This window comes from Tachyglossus aculeatus, chromosome 24 (genome assembly GCF_015852505.1).
Source record: "Tachyglossus aculeatus isolate mTacAcu1 chromosome 24, mTacAcu1.pri, whole genome shotgun sequence".
Lineage (NCBI taxonomy): Eukaryota > Metazoa > Chordata > Mammalia > Monotremata > Tachyglossidae > Tachyglossus > Tachyglossus aculeatus.
In genome coordinates this window covers 20519365-20540017 of record NC_052089.1, presented here as the reverse complement: position 1 = coordinate 20540017, position 20653 = coordinate 20519365, and the positions used below count along the sequence as shown (strand labels likewise).

At 40.9% G+C, this 20653-nt stretch overlaps 1 protein-coding gene across 12 annotated transcripts in view; it reads left to right on the top strand.

Moving 5' to 3' along the window:
* ROBO2 (roundabout guidance receptor 2) overlaps positions 1-20008 on the top strand; it is a 1226656-nt gene extending 1206648 nt beyond the window's left edge. For 6 of the 12 annotated variants that reach the window (XM_038766056.1, XM_038766059.1, XM_038766055.1 and 3 more), the window contains 3 exons: positions 2723-2995; positions 17230-17430; positions 18612-20008. In XM_038766056.1, the coding sequence (XP_038621984.1) occupies positions 2723-2995; positions 17230-17430; positions 18612-18613 (476 nt within the window). In that variant the 3' untranslated portion in view covers positions 18614-20008. The remainder of the gene's footprint in view (positions 1-2722; positions 2996-17229; positions 17431-18611) is intronic. The other 6 variants (XM_038766066.1, XM_038766065.1, XM_038766064.1 and 3 more) reach the window with 1 other exon arrangement.
* Positions 20009-20653: the final 645 nt, after the last annotated feature.

Genomic DNA, 20653 nt, shown 5'->3' with positions numbered 1-20653 from the left:
CATCACTTCAATTAAGAAATAATATCTCATCCAAGTAAATATCACCTTTATAGTTTTCTATGTTAAGTTCTTGAAATAGCCCTTCAATCATGTAGTCAATCAATCGTATTTGTGGAGTGCATACTGTGTGCAGAGCACTGTACTAAGCGCTTGGGAGAATATAGATGCTGGCAGCCTAAACAAAAAGAAGGATTTTGGCGATTCAGCAGATGAATGGAAACCTTGAGAAAAATGGTTGGGAGTGTGGGGATACTTCCCTTGCACTTCTGAGACATAGGTGGTAAAGGAAAGGGGTGCAAAGGAAACTATGTTTACGTTGAAGATCTATGAGCGTCTAGGGGATTTAAGATGAGAACCGTTTTAAACTAGAAAGAATTCAGTGATATGCCAGAGTTATTTAAGGTAGGAAGGATATTCTGTAAAGAATAAAGTGAGTGAAATCTAGGGGACTGGGAATGGGCGAACCTGAGAATTTTAGCAGATCCATGGTGAGCTATGGCCCATCTTCATTCTGTCTATCTCTCTGTGTAGGATAACTTGACACATTATCTTCATAACGTTCGGCTTCAATCTATTCCGCTAAAGAGCCACCCCCAGAAACTCATTCAGTCTGTTCTTTGAGTCATGGGTATTAACTACATTATAACCTTTATGTGTATTAACAATAATAATAATAATAAAATGGCATTTATTAAGCGTTTACTATATGCAAAGCACTGTTCTAAGCGCTGGGGGGTTACAAGGTGATCGGGTTAATAATAATAATGATGGCATTTATTAAGCACTTACTATGTACAAAGCACTGTTCTAAGCGCTTCAATCCATTCCGCTAAAGAGCCACACCCAGAAACTCATTCAGTCTGTTCTTTGAGTCATGGGTATTACTTTACTACATTATAACCTTTCTGTGTATTAACAATAATAATAATGGCATTTATTAAGCGCTTACTATATGCAAAGCACTGTTCTAAGTGCTGGGGGGATACAAGGTGATCAGGTTAATAATAATAATGATGGCATTTATTAAGCACTTACTATGTGCAAAGCACTGTTCTAAGTGCTTCAATCCATTCTGCTAAAGAGCCACACCCAGAAACTCATTCAGTCTGCTCTTTGAGTCACGGGTATTAATTTACTACATTATAACCTTTCTGTGTATTAACAATAATAATAATGATGATGGCATTTATTAAGCACTTACTATGTACAAAGCACTGTTCTAAGAGCTGGGGGGATACAAGGTGATCAGGTTAATAATAATGATGGCATTTATTAAGCACTTACTATGTGCAAAGCACTGTTCTAAGCGCTGGGGGGATACAAGGTGATCAGGTTAATAGTAATAATGCTGGCATTTATTAAGCACTATGTGCAAAGCACTGTTCGAAGCGCTGGGGCGGTTACAAGGTGATCAGGTTGTCCCATGGGGGGCTCACAGTCTTAATCCCCATTTTACAGATGAGGGAACTGAGGCCCAGAGAAGTGAAGTGACTTGCCCAAAGTCACACAGCTGACAATTGGCAGAGCCGGAATTTGAACCCATGACCCCGACTCCAAAGCCCGGGCTCTTTCCATTGAGCCATGCCGCTTCTCAATTTTCATTTTGTATGCATTTTTGTGACTCATTAACTATCTTTCGAAACCAACAACCAGAATTGCGTGTCAGGAAAAATGTTAATGACATGCAATGAGACTGTGTCCAACTTGATTACCTGGCATCTACTCTAGTGCTTAGACTGTGAGCCCACTATTGGGTAGGGACCGTCTCTATATGTTGCCAACTTGTACTTCCCAAGCACTTAGTGCAGTGCTCTGCACACAGCGCTCAATAAATAAGATTGATTGATTGCTTTCACCCCTATGGCGGTGATAGTCTTGGCCCCAAGAGGGACCGGACCTATGCCTGATCTGGCGATCTCATGTTCGTTCCAGCCCTTAGCACATAGTGAGCATGGAACGAACACCCCAATCGGCGTTATTACCGTGCTGCCTGCCCAGACACATCCTGTCTTTCATCATCATCATCATCATCAATCATATTTATTGAGCGCTTACTATGTGCAGAGCACTGGACTAAGCGCTTGGGAAGTACAAATTGGCAACATATAGAGACGGTCCCTATCCAACAGCAGGCTCACAGTCTGAAAGGGGGAGACAGAGAACCAAGCCAAACATACTAACAAAATCAAATAAATAGAATAGATAGGTACAAGCAAAATAGAGTACTCGTCATCAATCGTATTTATTGAGCGCTTACTATGTGCAGAGCACTGGACTAAGCGCTTGGGAAGTACAAATTGGCAACATATAGAGACAGTCCCTACCCAACAGCGGGCTCACAGTCTAAAAGGGGGGAGACAGAGAACCAAACCAACCATACTAACAAAATAAAATAAATAGAATAGATATGTACAAGCAAAATAGAGTAATAAATCTGTACAAACATATATACAGGTGCTGTGGGGAAGGGAAGGAGGGAAGATGGGGGGATGGAGAGGGGGGCAAGGGGGAGAGGAAGGAAGGGACTCAGTCTGGGAAGGCTGTTTCAGTAGAAGAGTGATGCCAAGTGTCACTTTTTAGTTGTGTTGGATTTTGCATTTCCCACCAAGTCAACTGTACGGGAGTCGTTCGGGGGTTGGTGTCTTTGTTTCTCCTTTTTTTTGGTCCGAAGTGTTTCAGAAACTTGCCTAAATTGCCACTAAACCCTATTCCGAACTTTTAGATCTTCCGCCGCCCCCAGACCCCCCACCAGGTCAGGGTTTAAGGCAGCAGATAGGCCCCGACCAACGCGGCGGGAACGCGGGGAGCTCGGCAGAGAGGAGAGGAGGCTCTCTGGAAAGGCGCCCGGCAGCCAGCCTAGACGAAAGCAGGAGCTCGGTGGATCGCCAAGCTAGGACGGCGGTAGAGTGGCGGCGGCAACCCCACGAATGGATAAATGCTGCTGAACGCCAAGAGGATGGCAAATTTGGTCCATACAAACAAGCATTTGAATCAGGTGTGTGTGCGTGTGTGAGCTGCCACCTCTCCCGAGGCATTCTGGACCCTTAAAAAACAGAATTTTAACCGGGGTGAAAATCGGATCATTTCAGTGGGCCATTTCAAGGACGATCGATACGGTTTTACGATGCGAAATGAATCTGCTGGGGCATAAAATGAAAGGGCGAGGGACGCTGCATTGTCTGAGGTCCAAAATGGAGCGGAGATTTGGCAGGGAGCTCTTTGGACTCTGGCGTGATTTATTTTTTTTTTTTTTAAGCTGTGGATGGTCCGCCTGACTACCCGTTCGAATTGATTTTGCTGATCAGCTTGCCCCAGCTGTAACGTACTTGGCCACGCGGGCTTACGAACGGTGCGAGCCGAAAGTCAGAAGTGAGAGAAGCAGGTTGGAAATTGCTGAGACGATAGTGGTCACGGTAGCAGAATTATTCAGCGCTCACTGTGTGCAGAAGGCCCTGCTGAGAGCCCACCTCCTCCGGGAGGCCTTCCCAGACCGAGCCCCTTCCTTCCTCTCCCCGTCTCCATCCCCCGCATCTTACCTCCTTCCCTTCCCCACAGCACCTGTATATATGTTTGTACAGATTTATTACTCTATTTTACTTGTACCTATCTATTCTATTCTATTTTATTTTGTGATCCTCCCCCCTCTCCATCCCCCGTCTAACCTCCTTCCCTTCCCCACAGCACCTGTATATCTGTTTGTACAGATTTATTACTCTATTAATCTTGTACACATCTATCCTATTTATTTTATTTTGTTATCCTGCCCCTCTCCATCCCCCCCGTCTTACCTCCTTCCTTTCCCCACAGCACCTGTATATCTGCTTGTACAGATTTATTACTCTATTTATTTATCTTGTCCATATCTATCCTATTTATTTTATTTTGTGATCCTCCCCCTCTCCATCCCCCGTCTTACCCCCTTCCCTTCCCCACGGTACCTGGATATATGTTTGCACAGATTTATTACTCTATTTTACTTGTACATATCTATTCTATTTATTTTATTTTGTTAGTATGTTTGGTTTTGTTCTCTGCCTCCCCCTTTTAGACTGTGAGCCCACTGTTGGGTAGGGGCCGTCTCTAGATGTTGCCAACTTGGACTTCCCAAGCGCTTAGTACAGCGCTCTGCATACAGTAAGCGCTCAATCAATACGATTGATTGATTACTCTAATTTACTTGTACATATCTATTCTATTGATTTCATTTTGTTAGTATGTTTGGTTTGGTTCTCTGCCTCCCCCTTTTAGACTGTGAGCCCGCCGTTGGGTCGGGACCGGCTCTCTATGATGCCAACTTGTCCTTCCCAAGCGCTTAGTCCAGTGCTCTGCACACAGTAAGCGCTCAGTAAGTACAATTGATTGATTGATTGAAGGGACTTGCTCAAAGTCACCCAGCTGACAAGTGGCAGAGCTGGGATTTGAACCCGTGACCTCTGACTCCAAAGCCCAGGCTCTTTCCGCTGAGCCACGCTGCTTCTCAAAAGCGATGTGCATGGCACATCAAGAATGACACGTGTGCCATTTCTGACACACGTCGATGCTGACACACGTGTCATTTCTGAAACACGTCAAACATGACACACGTCATTTCTGACGTGTAAGATGCGTGTCAGAATTGACATGTGAGTCATTTTTGCCATGTGTCAGGCACACGCCAAAACGTCACACATGTCGAAAATGACATATGTGCCGTTCTGGCATATGTGCCAGAAATGGCACGTGTGTCAGAGATGGCACGTGTGCCATATTTGACATGTGTGTCGTCTTTAACATGTATCAGAAATGACGTGTCATATTTGACATGTGTGTCAGACATGGCACGTGTCATTTGATGTGTGTTGGAAATGGCACATGTCATATTTAACGTGTCTGCATATATGCATGTACACATTTGCATGCATATATATATATGTGTGTGTGTGCATATGTATGAAATAAATGGCAAATGTGTCATTTTTAACATGTTTGTGCCTATACATGCATGCATGTGTATGTGAATATGCATGACATTAATGGCACATATGTCAATTCTGACATATGTCAGAATTCTGGCACACATGTCAGATATGATGTCAGAAATGACACGTCAAATATGACATGTGCCATTTCTGAAACGCATGCCATTTCTGACACACATGTCAAATATGGCACATATGTCATTCCCAAATCACGTCAACTATGACACGTGTCATTTCTGACATACGAGTCAGAAATAATTCATTTCAGACATACAAAGTCAGCAATAAAAAAGGTGTCATACTTGTTAAAAATGAAACACGCAAGAACATACATATATATATGTATGCAAAAGTATACATATATTCCTTCTTTTCTTTCTTTCTGTCTTTCCTTCTTTCTTTCCCTTTCTTTCCCTTTCTGTCTTCTTTCTTCCTTCTTTATTTCTTTTTCTTTCTTTTCTTTCCCTTTCTTTCCTTCTTTCTTTCCTTCTTTCCCTTTTTTGTGGTTCTAGATCATTGTGGTTCTAGATCAGAAAAATGGTATGTTTTATTTATGGTATGGTGCATTGTAGGTGATCTAGAACCTCAACAATGATCTAGAACCAAAAAACATGATTTCTGATCTAGAACCACAATGATCTAGAACCTCAGTGATCTAGAACCTCGATGATCTAGAACCTCAATGATCTAGAACCTCAATCTAGAACCTCAAAACACATACCATTTTCTGATCTAGAACCTCAATGATCTAGAACCTCAAAACACATACCATTTTTCTGATCTAGAACCTCAATGATCTAGAACCTCAATGATCTAGAACCTCAAAAACATGCCCTTATTCTGATCTAGAACCTCAAAACACATACCATTTTTCTGATCTAGAACCACAGTGATCTAGAACCTCAATGATCTAGATCACATCACATCACATACCAGCATGCTATGTGTTTTGAGGTTCTAGATCATTGAGGTTCTAGATCATTGAGGTTCTAGATCAGAAAAATGGTATGTGATTTGAGGTTCTAGATCAGAATATGGTATGTGTTTTGAGGTTCTAGATCATTGAGGTTCTAGATCACCGAGGTTCTAGATCATTGAGGTTCTAGATCATTGAGGCTCTAGATCAGAAAAATGGTATGTGTTTTGAGGTTCTAGATCACTGAGGTTCTAGATCATTGAGGTTCTAGATCACCGAGGTTCTAGATCATTGAGGTTCTAGATCATTGAGGTTCTAGATCAGAAAAATGGTATGTGTTTTGAGGTTCTAGATCAGAAAAATGGTATGTGATTTGAGGTTCTAGATCATTGAGGTTCTAGATCAGAAAAATGGTATGTGTTTTGCGGTTCTAGATCATTGAGGTTCTAGATCATTGAGGTTCTAGATCAGAAAAATGGTATGTGATTTGAGGTTCTAGATCAGAAAAATGGTATGTGATTTGAGGTTCTAGATCAGAAACTGGTATGTGTTTTGAGGTTCTAGATCATTGAGGTTCTAGATCATTGAGGTTCTAGATCATTGAGGTTCTAGATCAGAAAAATGGTATGTGTTTTGACGTTCTAGATCACTGAGGTTCTAGATCATTGAGGTTCTAGATCATTGAGGTTCTAGATCAGAAAATGGTATGTGTTTTGAGGTTCTAGATCATTGAGGTTCTAGATCATTGAGGTTCTAGATCAGAAAAATGGTATGTGTTTTGAGGCTCTAGATCATTGAGGTTCTAGATCAGAAAAATGGTATGTGTTTTGAGGTTCTAGATCATTGAGGTTCTAGATCATTGAGGTTCTAGATCAGAAAAATGGTATGTGATTTGAGGTTCTAGATCAGAAAAATGGTATGTGATTTGAGGTTCTAGATCAGAAACTGGTATGTGTTTTGAGGTTCTAGATCATTGAGGTTCTAGATCATTGAGGTTCTAGATCATTGAGGTTCTAGATCAGAAAAATGGTATGTGTTTTGACGTTCTAGATCACTGAGGTTCTAGATCATTGAGGTTCTAGATCATTGAGGTTCTAGATCAGAAAATGGTATGTGTTTTGAGGTTCTAGATCATTGAGGTTCTAGATCAGAAAAATGGTATGTGATTTGAGGTTCTAGATCAGAAACTGGTATGTGTTTTGAGGTTCTAGATCACTGAGGTTCTAGATCATTGAGGTTCTAGATCATTGAGGTTCTAGATCAGAAAAATGGTATGTGTTTTGAGGTTCTAGATCAGAAAAATGGCATGTGTTTTGAGGTTCTAGATCACTGAGGTTCTAGATCAACAAGGTTCTAGATCATTGAGGTTCTAGATCATTGAGGTTCTAGATCAGAAAAATGGTATGTCTTAAGATCATTGAGGTTCTAGATCATTGAGGTTCTAGATCATTGAGGTTCTAGATCAGAAAAATGGTATGTGTTTTGAGGTTCTAGATCACTGAGGTTCTAGATCATTGAGGTTCTAGATCACTGAGGTTCTAGATCATTGAGGTTCTAGATCATTGAGGTTCTAGATCAGAAAAATGGTATGTGATTTGAGGTTCTAGATCATTGAGGTTCTAGATCAGAAAAATGGTATGTCTTAAGATCATTGAGGTTCTAGATCATTGAGGTTCTAGATCAGAAAAATGGTATGTGTTTTGAGGTTCTAGATCATTGAGGTTCTAGATCACTGAGGTTCTAGATCATTGAGGTTCTAGATCATTGAGGTTCTAGATCAGAAAAATGGTATGTGATTTGAGGTTCTAGATCATTGAGGTTCTAGATCAGAAAAATGGTATGTGATTTGAGGTTCTAGATCATTGAGGTTCTAGATCAGAAAAATGGTATGTGTTTTGAGGTTCTAGATCATTGAGGTTCTAGATCAGAAAAATGGTATGTGTTTTGAGGTTCTAGATCATTGAGGTTCTAGATCAGAAAAATGGTATGTGTTTTGAGGTTCTAGATCATTGAGGTTCTAGATCAGAAAAATGGTATGTGTCTTGAGGTTCTAGATCATTGAGGTTCTAGATCATTGAGGTTCTAGATCAGAAAATGGTATGTGTTTTGAGGTTCTAGATCAGAAAAATGGTATGTGTTTTGAGGTTCTAGATCATTGAGGTTCTAGATCACTGAGGTTCTAGATCATTGAGGTTCTAGATCATTGGGGTTCTAGATCAGAAAATGGTATGTGTTTTGAGGTTCTAGATCAGAAAAATGGTATGTGATTTGAGGTTCTAGATCAGAAAATGGTATGTGTTTTGAGGTTCTAGATCATTGAGGTTCTAGATCATTGAGGTTCTAGATCAGAAAAATGGTATGTGTTTTGAGGTTCTAGATCATTGAGGTTCTAGATCAGAAAAATGGTATGTGTTTTGAGGTTCTAGATCAGAAAAACGGCATGTGTTTTGAGGTTCTAGATCACTGAGGTTCTAGATCAGAAAAATGGTATGTCTTAAGATCATTGAGGTTCTAGATCATTGAGGTTCTAGATCAGACAAAATGGTATGTGTTTTGAGGTTCTAGATCATTGAGGTTCTAGATCACTGAGGTTCTAGATCATTGAGGTTCTAGATCATTGAGGTTCTAGATCAGTAAAATGGTATGTGATTTGAGGTTCTAGATCATTGAGGTTCTAGATCAGAAAAATGGTATGTGATTTGAGGTTCTAGATCATTGAGGTTCTAGATCAGAAAAATGGTATGTGTTTTGAGGTTCTAGATCATTGAGGTTCTAGATCAGAAAAATGGTATGTGTCTTGAGGTTCTAGATCATTGAGGTTCTAGATCATTGAGGTTCTAGATCATTGAGGCTCTAGATCAGAAAAATGGTATGTGATTTGAGGTTCTAGATCAGAAAAATGGTATGTGATTTGAGGTTCTAGATCATTGAGGTTCTAGATCATTGAGGTTCTAGATCAGAAAAATGGTATGTGTTTTGAGGTTCTAGATCAGAAAAATGGCATGTGTTTTGAGGTTCTAGATCACTGAGGTTCTAGATCAACAAGGTTCTAGATCATTGAGGTTCTAGATCATTGAGGTTCTAGATCAGAAAAATGGTATGTCTTAAGATCATTGAGGTTCTAGATCATTGAGGTTCTAGATCAGACAAAATGGTATGTGTTTTGAGGTTCTAGATCATTGAGGTTCTAGATCACTGAGGTTCTAGATCATTGAGGTTCTAGATCAGAAAAATGGTATGTGATTTGAGGTTCTAGATCAGAAAAATGGTATGTGATTTGAGGTTCTAGATCAGAAAATGGTATGTGTTTTGAGGTTCTAGATCATTGAGGTTCTAGATCATTGAGGTTCTAGATCAGAAAAATGGTATGTGTTTTGAGGTTCTAGATCATTGAGGTTCTAGATCAGAAAAATGGTATGTGTCTTGAGGTTCTAGATCATTGAGGTTCTAGATCATTGAGGTTCTAGATCATTGAGGCTCTAGATCAGAAAAATGGTATGTGATTTGAGGTTCTAGATCAGAAAAATGGTATGTGATTTGAGGTTCTAGATCAGAAAAATGGTATGTGATTTGAGGTTCTAGATCACTGAGGTTCTAGATCATTGAGGTTCTAGATCATTGAGGTTCTAGATCAGAAAAATGGTATGTGTTTTGAGGTTCTAGATCAGAAAAATGGCATGTGTTTTGAGGTTCTAGATCACTGAGGTTCTAGATCATTGAGGTTCTAGATCAGACAAAATGGTATGTGTTTTGAGGTTCTAGATCATTGAGGTTCTAGATCACTGAGGTTCTAGATCATTGAGGTTCTAGATCATTGAGGTTCTAGATCAGAAAAATGGTATGTGATTTGAGGTTCTAGATCATTGAGGTTCTAGATCAGAAAAATGGTATGTGTTTTGAGGTTCTAGATCATTGAGGTTCTAGATCAGAAAAATGGTATGTGTTTTGAGGTTCTAGATCATTGAGGTTCTAGATCAGAAAAATGGTATGTGTTTTGAGGTTCTAGATCATTGAGGTTCTAGATCAGAAAAATGGTATGTGTCTTGAGGTTCTAGATCATTGAGGTTCTAGATCATTGAGGTTCTAGATCAGAAAATGGTATGTGTTTTGAGGTTCTAGATCAGAAAAATGGTATGTGTTTTGAGGTTCTAGATCATTGAGGTTCTAGATCACTGAGGTTCTAGATCATTGAGGTTCTAGATCATTGGGGTTCTAGATCAGAAAATGGTATGTGTTTTGAGGTTCTAGATCAGAAAAATGGTATGTGTTTTGAGGTTCTAGATCAGAAAAATGGTGTGTGTTTTGAGGTTCTAGATCACTGAGGTTCTAGATCATTGAGGTTCTAGATCAGAAAAATGGTATGTGTTTTGAGGTTCTAGATCAGAAAAATGGCATGTGTTTTGAGGTTCTAGATCACTGAGGTTCTAGATCAGAAAAAATGGTATGTCTTTTGAGGTTCTAGATCATTGAGGTTCTAGATCAGAAAAATGGTATGTGTTTTGAGGTTCTAGATCAGAAAAATGGTATGTGTTTTGAGGTTCTATATCATTGAGGTTCTAGATCATAAAAATGGCATGTTTTGAGGTTCTAGATCACCGAGGTTCTAGATCATTGAGGTTCTAGATCAGAAAGATGGTGTGTCTTTTGAGGTTCTAGATCAGAAAATGGTATGTCTTTGGAGGTTCTAGATCGAGGTTCTAGATCATTGAGGTTCTGGGATCATTGAGGTTCTAGATCATTAGTATATATGTATTCAAGTGTATACATGCATAAATGCAGACACGTCAAAAATACACGTCATTCTGACATACATGTCAAATATGCCACACGTCATTTCTGACATGCATGCCAAAACTGGCACGCATGTCAAATATGACACACGTGTCATTTTTGGCATGCATGTCAAAGATGACGTGTGTCAAATATGATGTCATTTTTGACATGCATGCCAAAAATAGCGTGTGTCATATTTGACATGTGTGTCAGAAATGGCACATGTGCCATGTTTGACATATGTGTCAGAAATGGTGTGTCGTATTTGACGTGTCTGCATATACAGATGCAGTATGTATATGTTTCTATATATGTATATGCATATACGCATGTATACGTAAGCATGCATGTATATGTATACAAAAATGACACACATAAAAAAAGACACGTGCCATTAATGTCATGCCTTTACATGCATGTATAAGCACAAGCATGTTAAAAATGATATTCGCCATAAATTTCTTGCACATATACATGCAAGTATATATGAATGCATATGTCTACATGCATTTATGCGGACACGCATGTCAAATATGACACGTGTCATTTCGGACACATGTCAAGTATGACATACATGTCAAAAAATACATGTATGTCAAGAATGACACGTCAAATATGACACATGCCATTTCTGACACACACGCATTTATAGGCAAAAATGTTTAAAATTACACATTTGCCATTAATTTCTTACATATATACAAGCATATATATATATGAATGCATATGTATACATTCATTTATGCAGACACACGTCAAATATGACACGTCATCAAATATGGCACGTGTCATTTTTGACAGAATTGTCATGTGTGTCGGTTTTGACGTATCCTTTTTGACGTGTCAGAGATGACTCGTGTGTCATATTTGACGTGTAGGAATTACACATCATGTTTGACCTGTCATTTTTTGACGTGTGTCGTTTTGCCATGTCAGATGTACATGTCAAAAACTACACATGCATGTATATACATGTTAATAACGACATATTTGCCATTAATTTCATACATATATACATGCACATACATACATATACATGTATGCTTATGTATACATGAATATATGCATATACATATATACAAACATCATATACATATATAGATACATACATTCTGCCACACAGGTGCCATCTTTGCCACACATGTCAAAAATGACACGTGCCATATGGCACAACATATACATGTCTAAAATGACACGTCAATTCTGACACACGTCAAATATGATGCACATATGTCAAATATGGCACATGTGCCATTTCTGACACACGTCAATTCTGACACGTTACAAGTGTCATTTTTGACGAGTGTCATTTTTGACACGCATGTATTTTTTGACATGTATGTCATATCTGACGCGTGTCAGAAATGACGCGCGTGACTCAGAGTTGTCTTTGTGGGTCAGGCACACACGTCAAAAACGACCCACGTCCAGAAATGACACCCATTTGCATGCATATATATGTGACACGCATGCCTGTCGTTTTTGACATGCATGTCAGAAATGGCACGCGCGTCCTTCTTGACGGGTGTGTCGGAAATGGCACACGTGTCGTATTCCATATGCGTGTCAGAAGTGGCACGCATGTCATTTTTGACATGTCATGATTGACACATTGTGTCGTTTTTGGCAGGAGGCTAACTGAAAACAGCTGAAACCAGCAAAAGAGTCACATTAACGTCGGTCAGGAGGAGCGCTCTCCTCCTCCTCCTCCTGGGGGGACACGGACACGGACAGACACACACGTGTAAGCCGGGACTTCCCTAAGCGCTTAGTCCAGTGCTCTGCACACAGTAAGAGCGCTCAAACAGTACGGACGGGCGGACGGAGGGACGGACCGATGTGAGGCACCGCCGAGCGTCCAACCGCCAACCTCTGAATACAGCCAGCTTTGCCCCGTGAGCTTCTTCACACCCGCCACAAATCAATCAATCAATCCTATTTATTGAGCGCTCGCTGCGTGCGGAGCACTGGGCTAAACGCTTGGGACGTCCAAGTCGGCAACAGCAATTATTTCCTCCTTGAAGACCATCCACTTGACTCAATCAATCGTATTGATTGAGCGCTTACTGTGTGCAGAGCACCGGGCTGAGCGCTTGGGAAGGACAAGCTGGCCACATCGAGAGACGGTCCCCGTCCAACTTCACGGTCTAGAAGGGGGAGACAGAGAACAAAACCAAACATATTCACAAAATGAAATAAGTGGGATGGATATGGACAAGGAAAATAAATAGAGTAATAAATCTGTACAAACATCTATACAGGTGCTGTGGGGAAGGGAAGGAGGTAAAACGGGGGGGGGGGGGTGGAGAGGGGGAGGATCACAGAATAGAATAGATATGTACAAGTAAAATAAATAGAGTAATAAATATGTACAAACATATATACATATATACAGGTGCTGTGGGGAAGGGAGGGAGGTAAGACGGGGGGATGGAGGGGGGAGGATCACAAAATAAAATAAAATAGGATAGATATGTACAAGTAAGATAAATAGAGTAATAAATATGTACAAACATATATACATATATACAGGTGCTGTGGGGAAGGGAAGGAGGTACGACGGGGAGATGGAGAGGGGGAGGATCACAAAATAAAATAAATAGGACAGATATGTACAAGTAAGAAATAAATAGAGTAATAAATCTGTACAAACATATATATATACAGGTGCTGTGGGGAAGGGAAGGAGGTAAGCCGGGGGGGATGGAGAGGGGGAGGATCACAAAATAAAGTGGAATAGAGTAGATAGGTACAAGTAAAATAGAGTAATAAATATGTACAAACATCTATACAGGTGCTGTGGGGAAGGGAAGGAGGTAAGATGGGGGGATGGAGAGGGGGAGGATCACAAAATAAAATAAATAGGATAAATATGTACAAGATAGAGTAATAAATCTGTACAAACATATATATACAGGTGGTGTGGGGAAGGGAAGGAGGTAAGACGGGGCGATGGAGGGGTGAGGATCACAAAATAGAATAGATATGTACAAATAAAGTAGAGTAATAAATATGTACAAACATATATACATATATACAGGTGCTGTGGGGAAGGGAGGGAGGTAAGATGGGGGGATGGAGAGGGGGAGGATCACAAAATAAAATAAATAGGATAAAGATATACAAGATAAATAGAGTAATAAATCTCTACAAACATATATACAGGTGCTGTGGGGAAGGGAAGGAGGTGGATCACAAAATAAAATAGAATAGAATGGATATGTACAAGTAAAATAAATAGAGTAATAAATCTGTACAAACATATATACATCTATACAGGTGCTGTGGGGAAGGGAAGGAGGTAAGACGGGGGGATGGGGAGGGGGAGGATCACAAAATAGAATAGAATAGATATGTACAAGATAGAGTAATAAATATGTACAAACATATATACAGGTGCTGTGGGGAAGGGAAGGAGGTGGATCACAAAATAAAATAGAATAGAATGGATATGTACAAGTAAAATAGAGTAATAAATATGTACAAACATATATACAGGTGCTGTGGGGAAGGGAAGGAGGTGGATCACAAAATAGAATAGAATAGATATGTACAAGTAAAATAGAGTAATAAATCTGTACAAACATATATACATATATACAGGTGCTGTGGGGAAGGGAAGGAGGTAAGATGGGGGAGATGAGGAGGGGGAGAGGACTCCTGACAAAGCCTTCACAAGCGAATCAAAGGTGAATCACTGGTGTAAATAATACAGAGTCAGTACCTGACAAAACAGCCGTCTACCACAGTGACTGAAACCTAACGTCTTCACGGGAACAGAGGCCTCGCTGAAGCCACAACTCCGTTTGTATATCGCCATTTACTCCATCCTGACCTAACCCACGGGGCAGCTAATACGATGAAGGCGTAGGAAGAGGAGCTAAGCGGAGGAGGCTGGGGTGCAGTGGTCAGAGGAGGTCTCCTCCAGTGGTGACATTGTAAATTCTAGGCAACCAACATTTTTTCCCCCTCTGTAATGTGTGTAAAATTGCAGCGATTTAAGGAGTTAAGTCACTGTGGATGGGAGATCATCATCATCATCAATCGTATTTATTGAGCACTTACTGTGTGCAGAGCACTGTACTAAGCGCTTGGGAAGTCCAAGTTGGCAACATATAGAGCCAGTCCCTACCCAGCAGTGGGCTCACAGTCTGAAAGGGGGAGACGGAGAACAAAACCAAACATACTAACAAAAAATGAATAGAATAGATATGTACAAGTAAAATAAATAGAGTAATAAATAGAGTAATAATGAACATACCATTAGATATGTTCATAGCAGAGATGAACATACCATTAGGACTTTAGGTGATGGGAAATGTGTTTACTAAAGTCTCTGCACAGAGTATTTGGTAAAGTTTCCCCTTTTTTTAATGGGGTAGGGCAACAGGGTAAACCTTACCAAATACACCTACAAAATAAATAGAGTAATAATGAACATACCATTAGGTATGTTCATACCAGAGATGTACATACCATTAGGACTTTAGGTGATGGGAAATGTGTTTACTAAAGTCTCTGCACAGAGTGTTTGGTAAAGTTTCCCCTTTTTTTAATGGGGTAGGGCAACAGGGTAAACCTTGCCAAATACACCTACAAATAGAGTAATAACATACCATTAGGTATGTTCATAGCAGAGATGAACATACCATTAGGACTTTAGGTGATGGGAAATGTGTTTACTAAAGTCTCTGCATAGAGTATTTGGTAAAGTTTCCCCTTTTTTTAATGGGGTAGGGCAACAGGGTAAACCTTACCAAATACACCTACAAAATAAATAGAGTAATAATGAACATACCATTAGGTATGTTCATAGCAGAGATGAACATACCATTAGGACTTTAGGTGATGGGAAATGTGTTTACTAAAGTCTCTGCATAGAGTATTTGGTAAAGTTTACCTTTTTTTAATGGGGTAGGGCAACAGGGTAAACCTTGCCAAATAAACCTACAAACACATTCCCAACACCTAGAGTCCCAATGGTGTCCTAATCTCCTATTCAAAGTGACGTAACCCCTTAAATCTCTATGATTTTACACACATTAAAAAGAAAAAAAAAGGTTAGTTTGCCACCTAGCTTAGAACCTCACCTCTAGAAGAGACCTATTCAAGCCCCTACACCAATCAATCGTATTTATTGAGCGCTGACTGTGTGCAGAGCACTGTACTAAGCGCTTGGGAAGTACAAGTTGGCAACATGTAGAGACGGTCCCGACCCAACAGTGGGCTCACAGTCTAAAAGACTCCTCCATTCACTCAGCCCCTCTACCTCCACCTATTACCCCAGCCCACACAAAAAAAAAGGATAAACCTTACCAGCGTGGCTCAGTGGAAAGAGCATGGGCTTTGGAGTCAGAGGTCATGGGTTCGAATTCCGGCTCCACCACATGTCTGTTGTGTGACCTTGGGTGAGTCACTTAACTTCTCTGCACCTCAGTTACCGCATCTGTAAAATGGGGATTAAGACTGTGAACCCCACATGGGACAACTGATCCCTTTGTATCCCCCCCAGCGCTTAGAACAGTGCTTTGCACATAGTAAGCGCTTAACAAATGCCAACATTATTATCAGCGCTTAGAACAGTGCTCTGCACATAGTAAGCGCTTAACAAATGCCATCATTATTATTACCACCTTACAAAATACTCTGCTTAGGCACTTTACTAGACACATTACCCAGTACCTAAAGGCTCAATTTTGTTTTCATCTCCCCTTCAGAGACATAACCCTCACTCCTGTATAGTCACATACACATCACTGACTCACACTCCACTCCTAACTGTTTCTGGCAGGGTATATGTTAATCGCCTCTCTGCAAAATGCCTTCTGAACACAGACTTTGAACAAAAAATTAAATGTCCAGAAATGACCCAGCAGTGTAATTCCTCCAGACTTTACCAATAGGGAATATCTGGGCCCTTTATGGACACTTCTCCATGTCCAAAAATGACCCAGCAGTGTAATTTGGCCAGACTTTACCAATAGGGAATATCTGGGCCCTTTATGGACACTTCTCCATGTCCAAAAATGACCCAGCAGTGTAATTTGGCCAGACTTTACCAATAGGGAATATCTGGGCCCTTTATGGACACTTCTCCATGTCCAAAAATGACCCAGCAGTGTAATTTGGCCAGACTTTACCAATAAGGAATATCTGGGGCCTTTATGGACACTTCTCCATGTCCAAAAATGACCCAGCAGTGTAATTTCTCCAGACTTTACCAATAGAGAATACCTGGGCCCTTTATGGACACTTCCCCATGAGATCACCAGTGTCTGAAGTTTGTGACCCTCTATTGGTGTTGTCTTATGCTGTTGAGTCACGTCTGACCCACAACGAAACCATGGACACATCTCTCCCAGAATACCCCACCTCCATCTGCAATTGTTCTGGTAGTGTAACCGTAGACTTTTCTTGGTAAAAGTATAGAAGTGGTTTACCACCCTCTCTCGCCCTCCATCCCACCTGATGGGACAGACACGAGACAAGATGCACAACAGACCGTTGGGCACAACCTAATCTTGCTATCAATTTTGCTTCGTCCCACATCGCAATATTGTACCTTCTCTTATTCTCTTCCAGAAGAAGCGCTGGTGCCGTACAGCAAGCCCAGTTTTCCGTCACCAGGTGGACACAGCTCTTCAGGAACGGCATCTTCTAAAGGATCGACTGGACCCAGGAAAGGCGAAGTTTTGAGAGGCGTTCACCAGCGCAACACGGGGGACCTTCTTGATGTCGGGTATATGGGATCAAGCAGCCAAGGACAGTTTCCACCTGAATTATGTAAGTACATTTCAGACTAAGACGAAACAGTGACTGATCGTAACAGTTCTTAAGGGCTTTTCCAAGCCGATCCCTTGACTAGCAGTGGATGCCACATAACACGTCAGGGGTGATCCCACTCCCATATGAAGCTCAAGGCCTAAGTTGGACAGAGAAGAGGTGTGGGGTGGTCATTTTGCATATGAGGAGACGCAAAGGTTAAGAGACCTCCTGAGGCCTTATGGCATGATAGGGTCAGAGCCTGAATCAGAACCCAGGGCCTCTGACCCTTGGGCCAGAAAACTAGAAAATTCAACTGACAAAGTTGAACAGGTAGGACAGCTGAATTGCAGAATGTAAAAACTCATTTTGAAATCTAGGGAAATACCAAATACAATGCACATTTCTGCCACTCTGAGTTCACACAACCACATATCTTACTATATACGATTCCTTCCTTGTGAAAATGAAAATACTCATAGAGACTCTCTCCAGAATGAACAAAAAAAACCAAACTTTATCTTCCAGTCAAGCTGTAATTGCACAGCCGTACATTTCATATAAATTAGGGTCCATTCCAAAACCTTTGGTAATAGAAGAAATTCATTAATCTGCTAGCAGTGTTATAGCATCGATCATTCAACTAAATCATTCTAAAGAGAAATCCACTCAAAGAGATGGAACGTATAGAAAGCAAACGGAAATTCATTCAGCACCTTCACCCTAAAATGATGAGCAGTATCCATGGAGTCAGTGTTCTAAACCCTCCAATGGTCCCATATTTTTGTTCTTTCTTCAGTCTGTACAGACAGGGGTGGAGAGGTCTGCAGTGCTGGATGCTGAGGTTGAAACTAAAGAAGGTTAAGGGGAATTCCTAGACTACTGGGCCACAGACCTCAGTGGGAACCCGGGGACTCAAGATGTGGGGGGCGGAGAAGAGATCGGAGAGGGAGATTGATTACCTGAGAGGACGGACCATTACTCACCATTGCATTGCACGTGTTGTGAGGGTGAGACTCATGCCAGAGCGGTCAAGATGTGGGTTATTCCCCTCACGCATATGGGATGTGTTTCTGCCGTCCTGTGGGGCACGATTTCCCCCTCAAAATGGATGAGTACGCGGCGGTGAAACCGACTGTGTGATCCGTGTTGTTCCCGCGAAACGATCTCGTCTAATGTATCTCTCATCTCGCTCCATGCAGAGTGGTCGAAAAGAGTCGTTCGAAGCTGCTCCGGAGGACCGTTGGGTCTGAACTCGTGGAAGTGATGACGCTAAACAGTGCAATGAACAATTTCTTTATTTATGTACTATTAAAAGAACTGTAAATGCAATGTAAAGACACACGGCCACACACATATCCTACAGCTATTTTACTCGTGTTCTTCTCTCAAGTACACCGTCCACCTTAACTATTTCTTGTCAGGAGTATATTAAAAAAAAAAAAAAGTCACCCTCCAGGATGGAAAGGATTTTCCTCTGTATATAATTTCTTTCGTTGCATTGCTATGCAAGCTCACTCTCTTTTTAGCTATGTTCATATTATTGTCTGTTCTACTTGGTCTGTTGTACTATATGTGAATTAATAGGCTGTGGTGCCATATATTAACTTTTAATTGTGTAACTTTTATGTTGAAAGTTTGCACTGCAATTTTATTTGGTGATAAGCACAAATCTCTACTCCTCATTGACATGAAGAAAAGAAAAAAGCCTGAATGTGAAGGGATTTTATGTACTGTAAGCTTTTGTTGGGTGTAACAGAATGGTAGGTGGCTTTCCATTGGGGTGTAGAAATAGGAGGATAAAAGGAAAAAACTGACATTACAAAAAAGTCTTCTTAAAGACATCGAGAATGACTCGATGACAAAAGCAAGGTGCTGGCTCTCACTGTTGATAAAGGGATCGAGAAGAAAGGAGTGTAAGTTTTAGACAGCGTCTGTGATTACATGGGTAGCTGAGATGTAACATCCGAGTAGAGATCACTAAGGTCATCTACACCTAGCAGCTACTGGTTCTTACCCGCCCAAGTGCGATTTTTGACAAACCAAGGAAATTAAGGTGTTTCACTAAAGCTGAGTTCTCCATTACAGTGAAAAGAAACTCCCACAGGTTTTCTGAGTTACCGTAATTAATCACATCAAACACAAAGGCAGAAAATGCTGTGACGCGCCCCCCCCCCCCCCCACCAAATATCTAGAAATTTGTTAAAGATGCAATTCATTAGGATGCTCAAACTGCTTCTGTCAAGGAAAGGGTTCTTTCATCTCTCCATTCCTCAAACACAGCCACAGCAGAGGTTAGAGCCACGTTGCTGACGCTCACTACCTTTCTTACGGAGCAGCCTGCGGTGAGTTGGGATAGATTTAGAGAAGGGAACTTTTTCCACTGAGCCTCTATAGCCTGCTTGGTAAGTGCTCGGACTGCGCGTTCGATTCACGGTCTTGGACTAAAGGGCGATGTTTGCCGTGCGTTCCCGGAAATTGGCTACTGACCAAATACTATCTCGGACCCTTTTTGGATGAGTGAATTGAGAAAACAATGGTTTAATGAGAAAATAATGCATGTTTATACGCTTTTTGAATAAAATCAAACATTGTAAGTGGACATTAACAACAGCATCGTGCCTCATCATTTATTTCCACAACACTGAGAACAACGCTATCTGCCTCTCGCTAAATGGGTGAAGAAAACGATCGCTGCAATTGGAAATGTCTCACATACTGTGTGCATGTTAATCACCGGGTAAATTCCTCTTGAGAAGTCAAGTGGAAACTATTCCCAATTTTCTGATTACCGCTCAGTCCCTGCTTTCCCCATTGACAAATACGTTGTCCTGAGCATATCCTTGAAAAAAGAAACACATTAAGAGAGTGTACTATTCATGTCTCTGCACTATTACATTGCCTCTGACAGAGCTAGTAATCCATTTCCATGAACCCGTAGTTCAAAGGTATTGTTGACTTTCATCAATGTCAACATAAAACAGCATTTCATTTGGAGCAAAGTCTCTGCTACCCTTGTATTTTCCTGAACCTTCCGTTCAATTAAACTGCATCTCCAAGGGGAGAAAGCATGCCAGACAGTTCTGGGTCATCTGCATCTGATATTTAAAAAGTTCACCGTTAGGAACCGCGATGAATGACAAAAGAGAACGCAGACCGAGATGCAGTTATGCGAGTGCGGCTGGCTACGTTTCGTACTCTTTCGGCACACGCCGCCGCTTGATCTGGACTGACGATGGCAGAG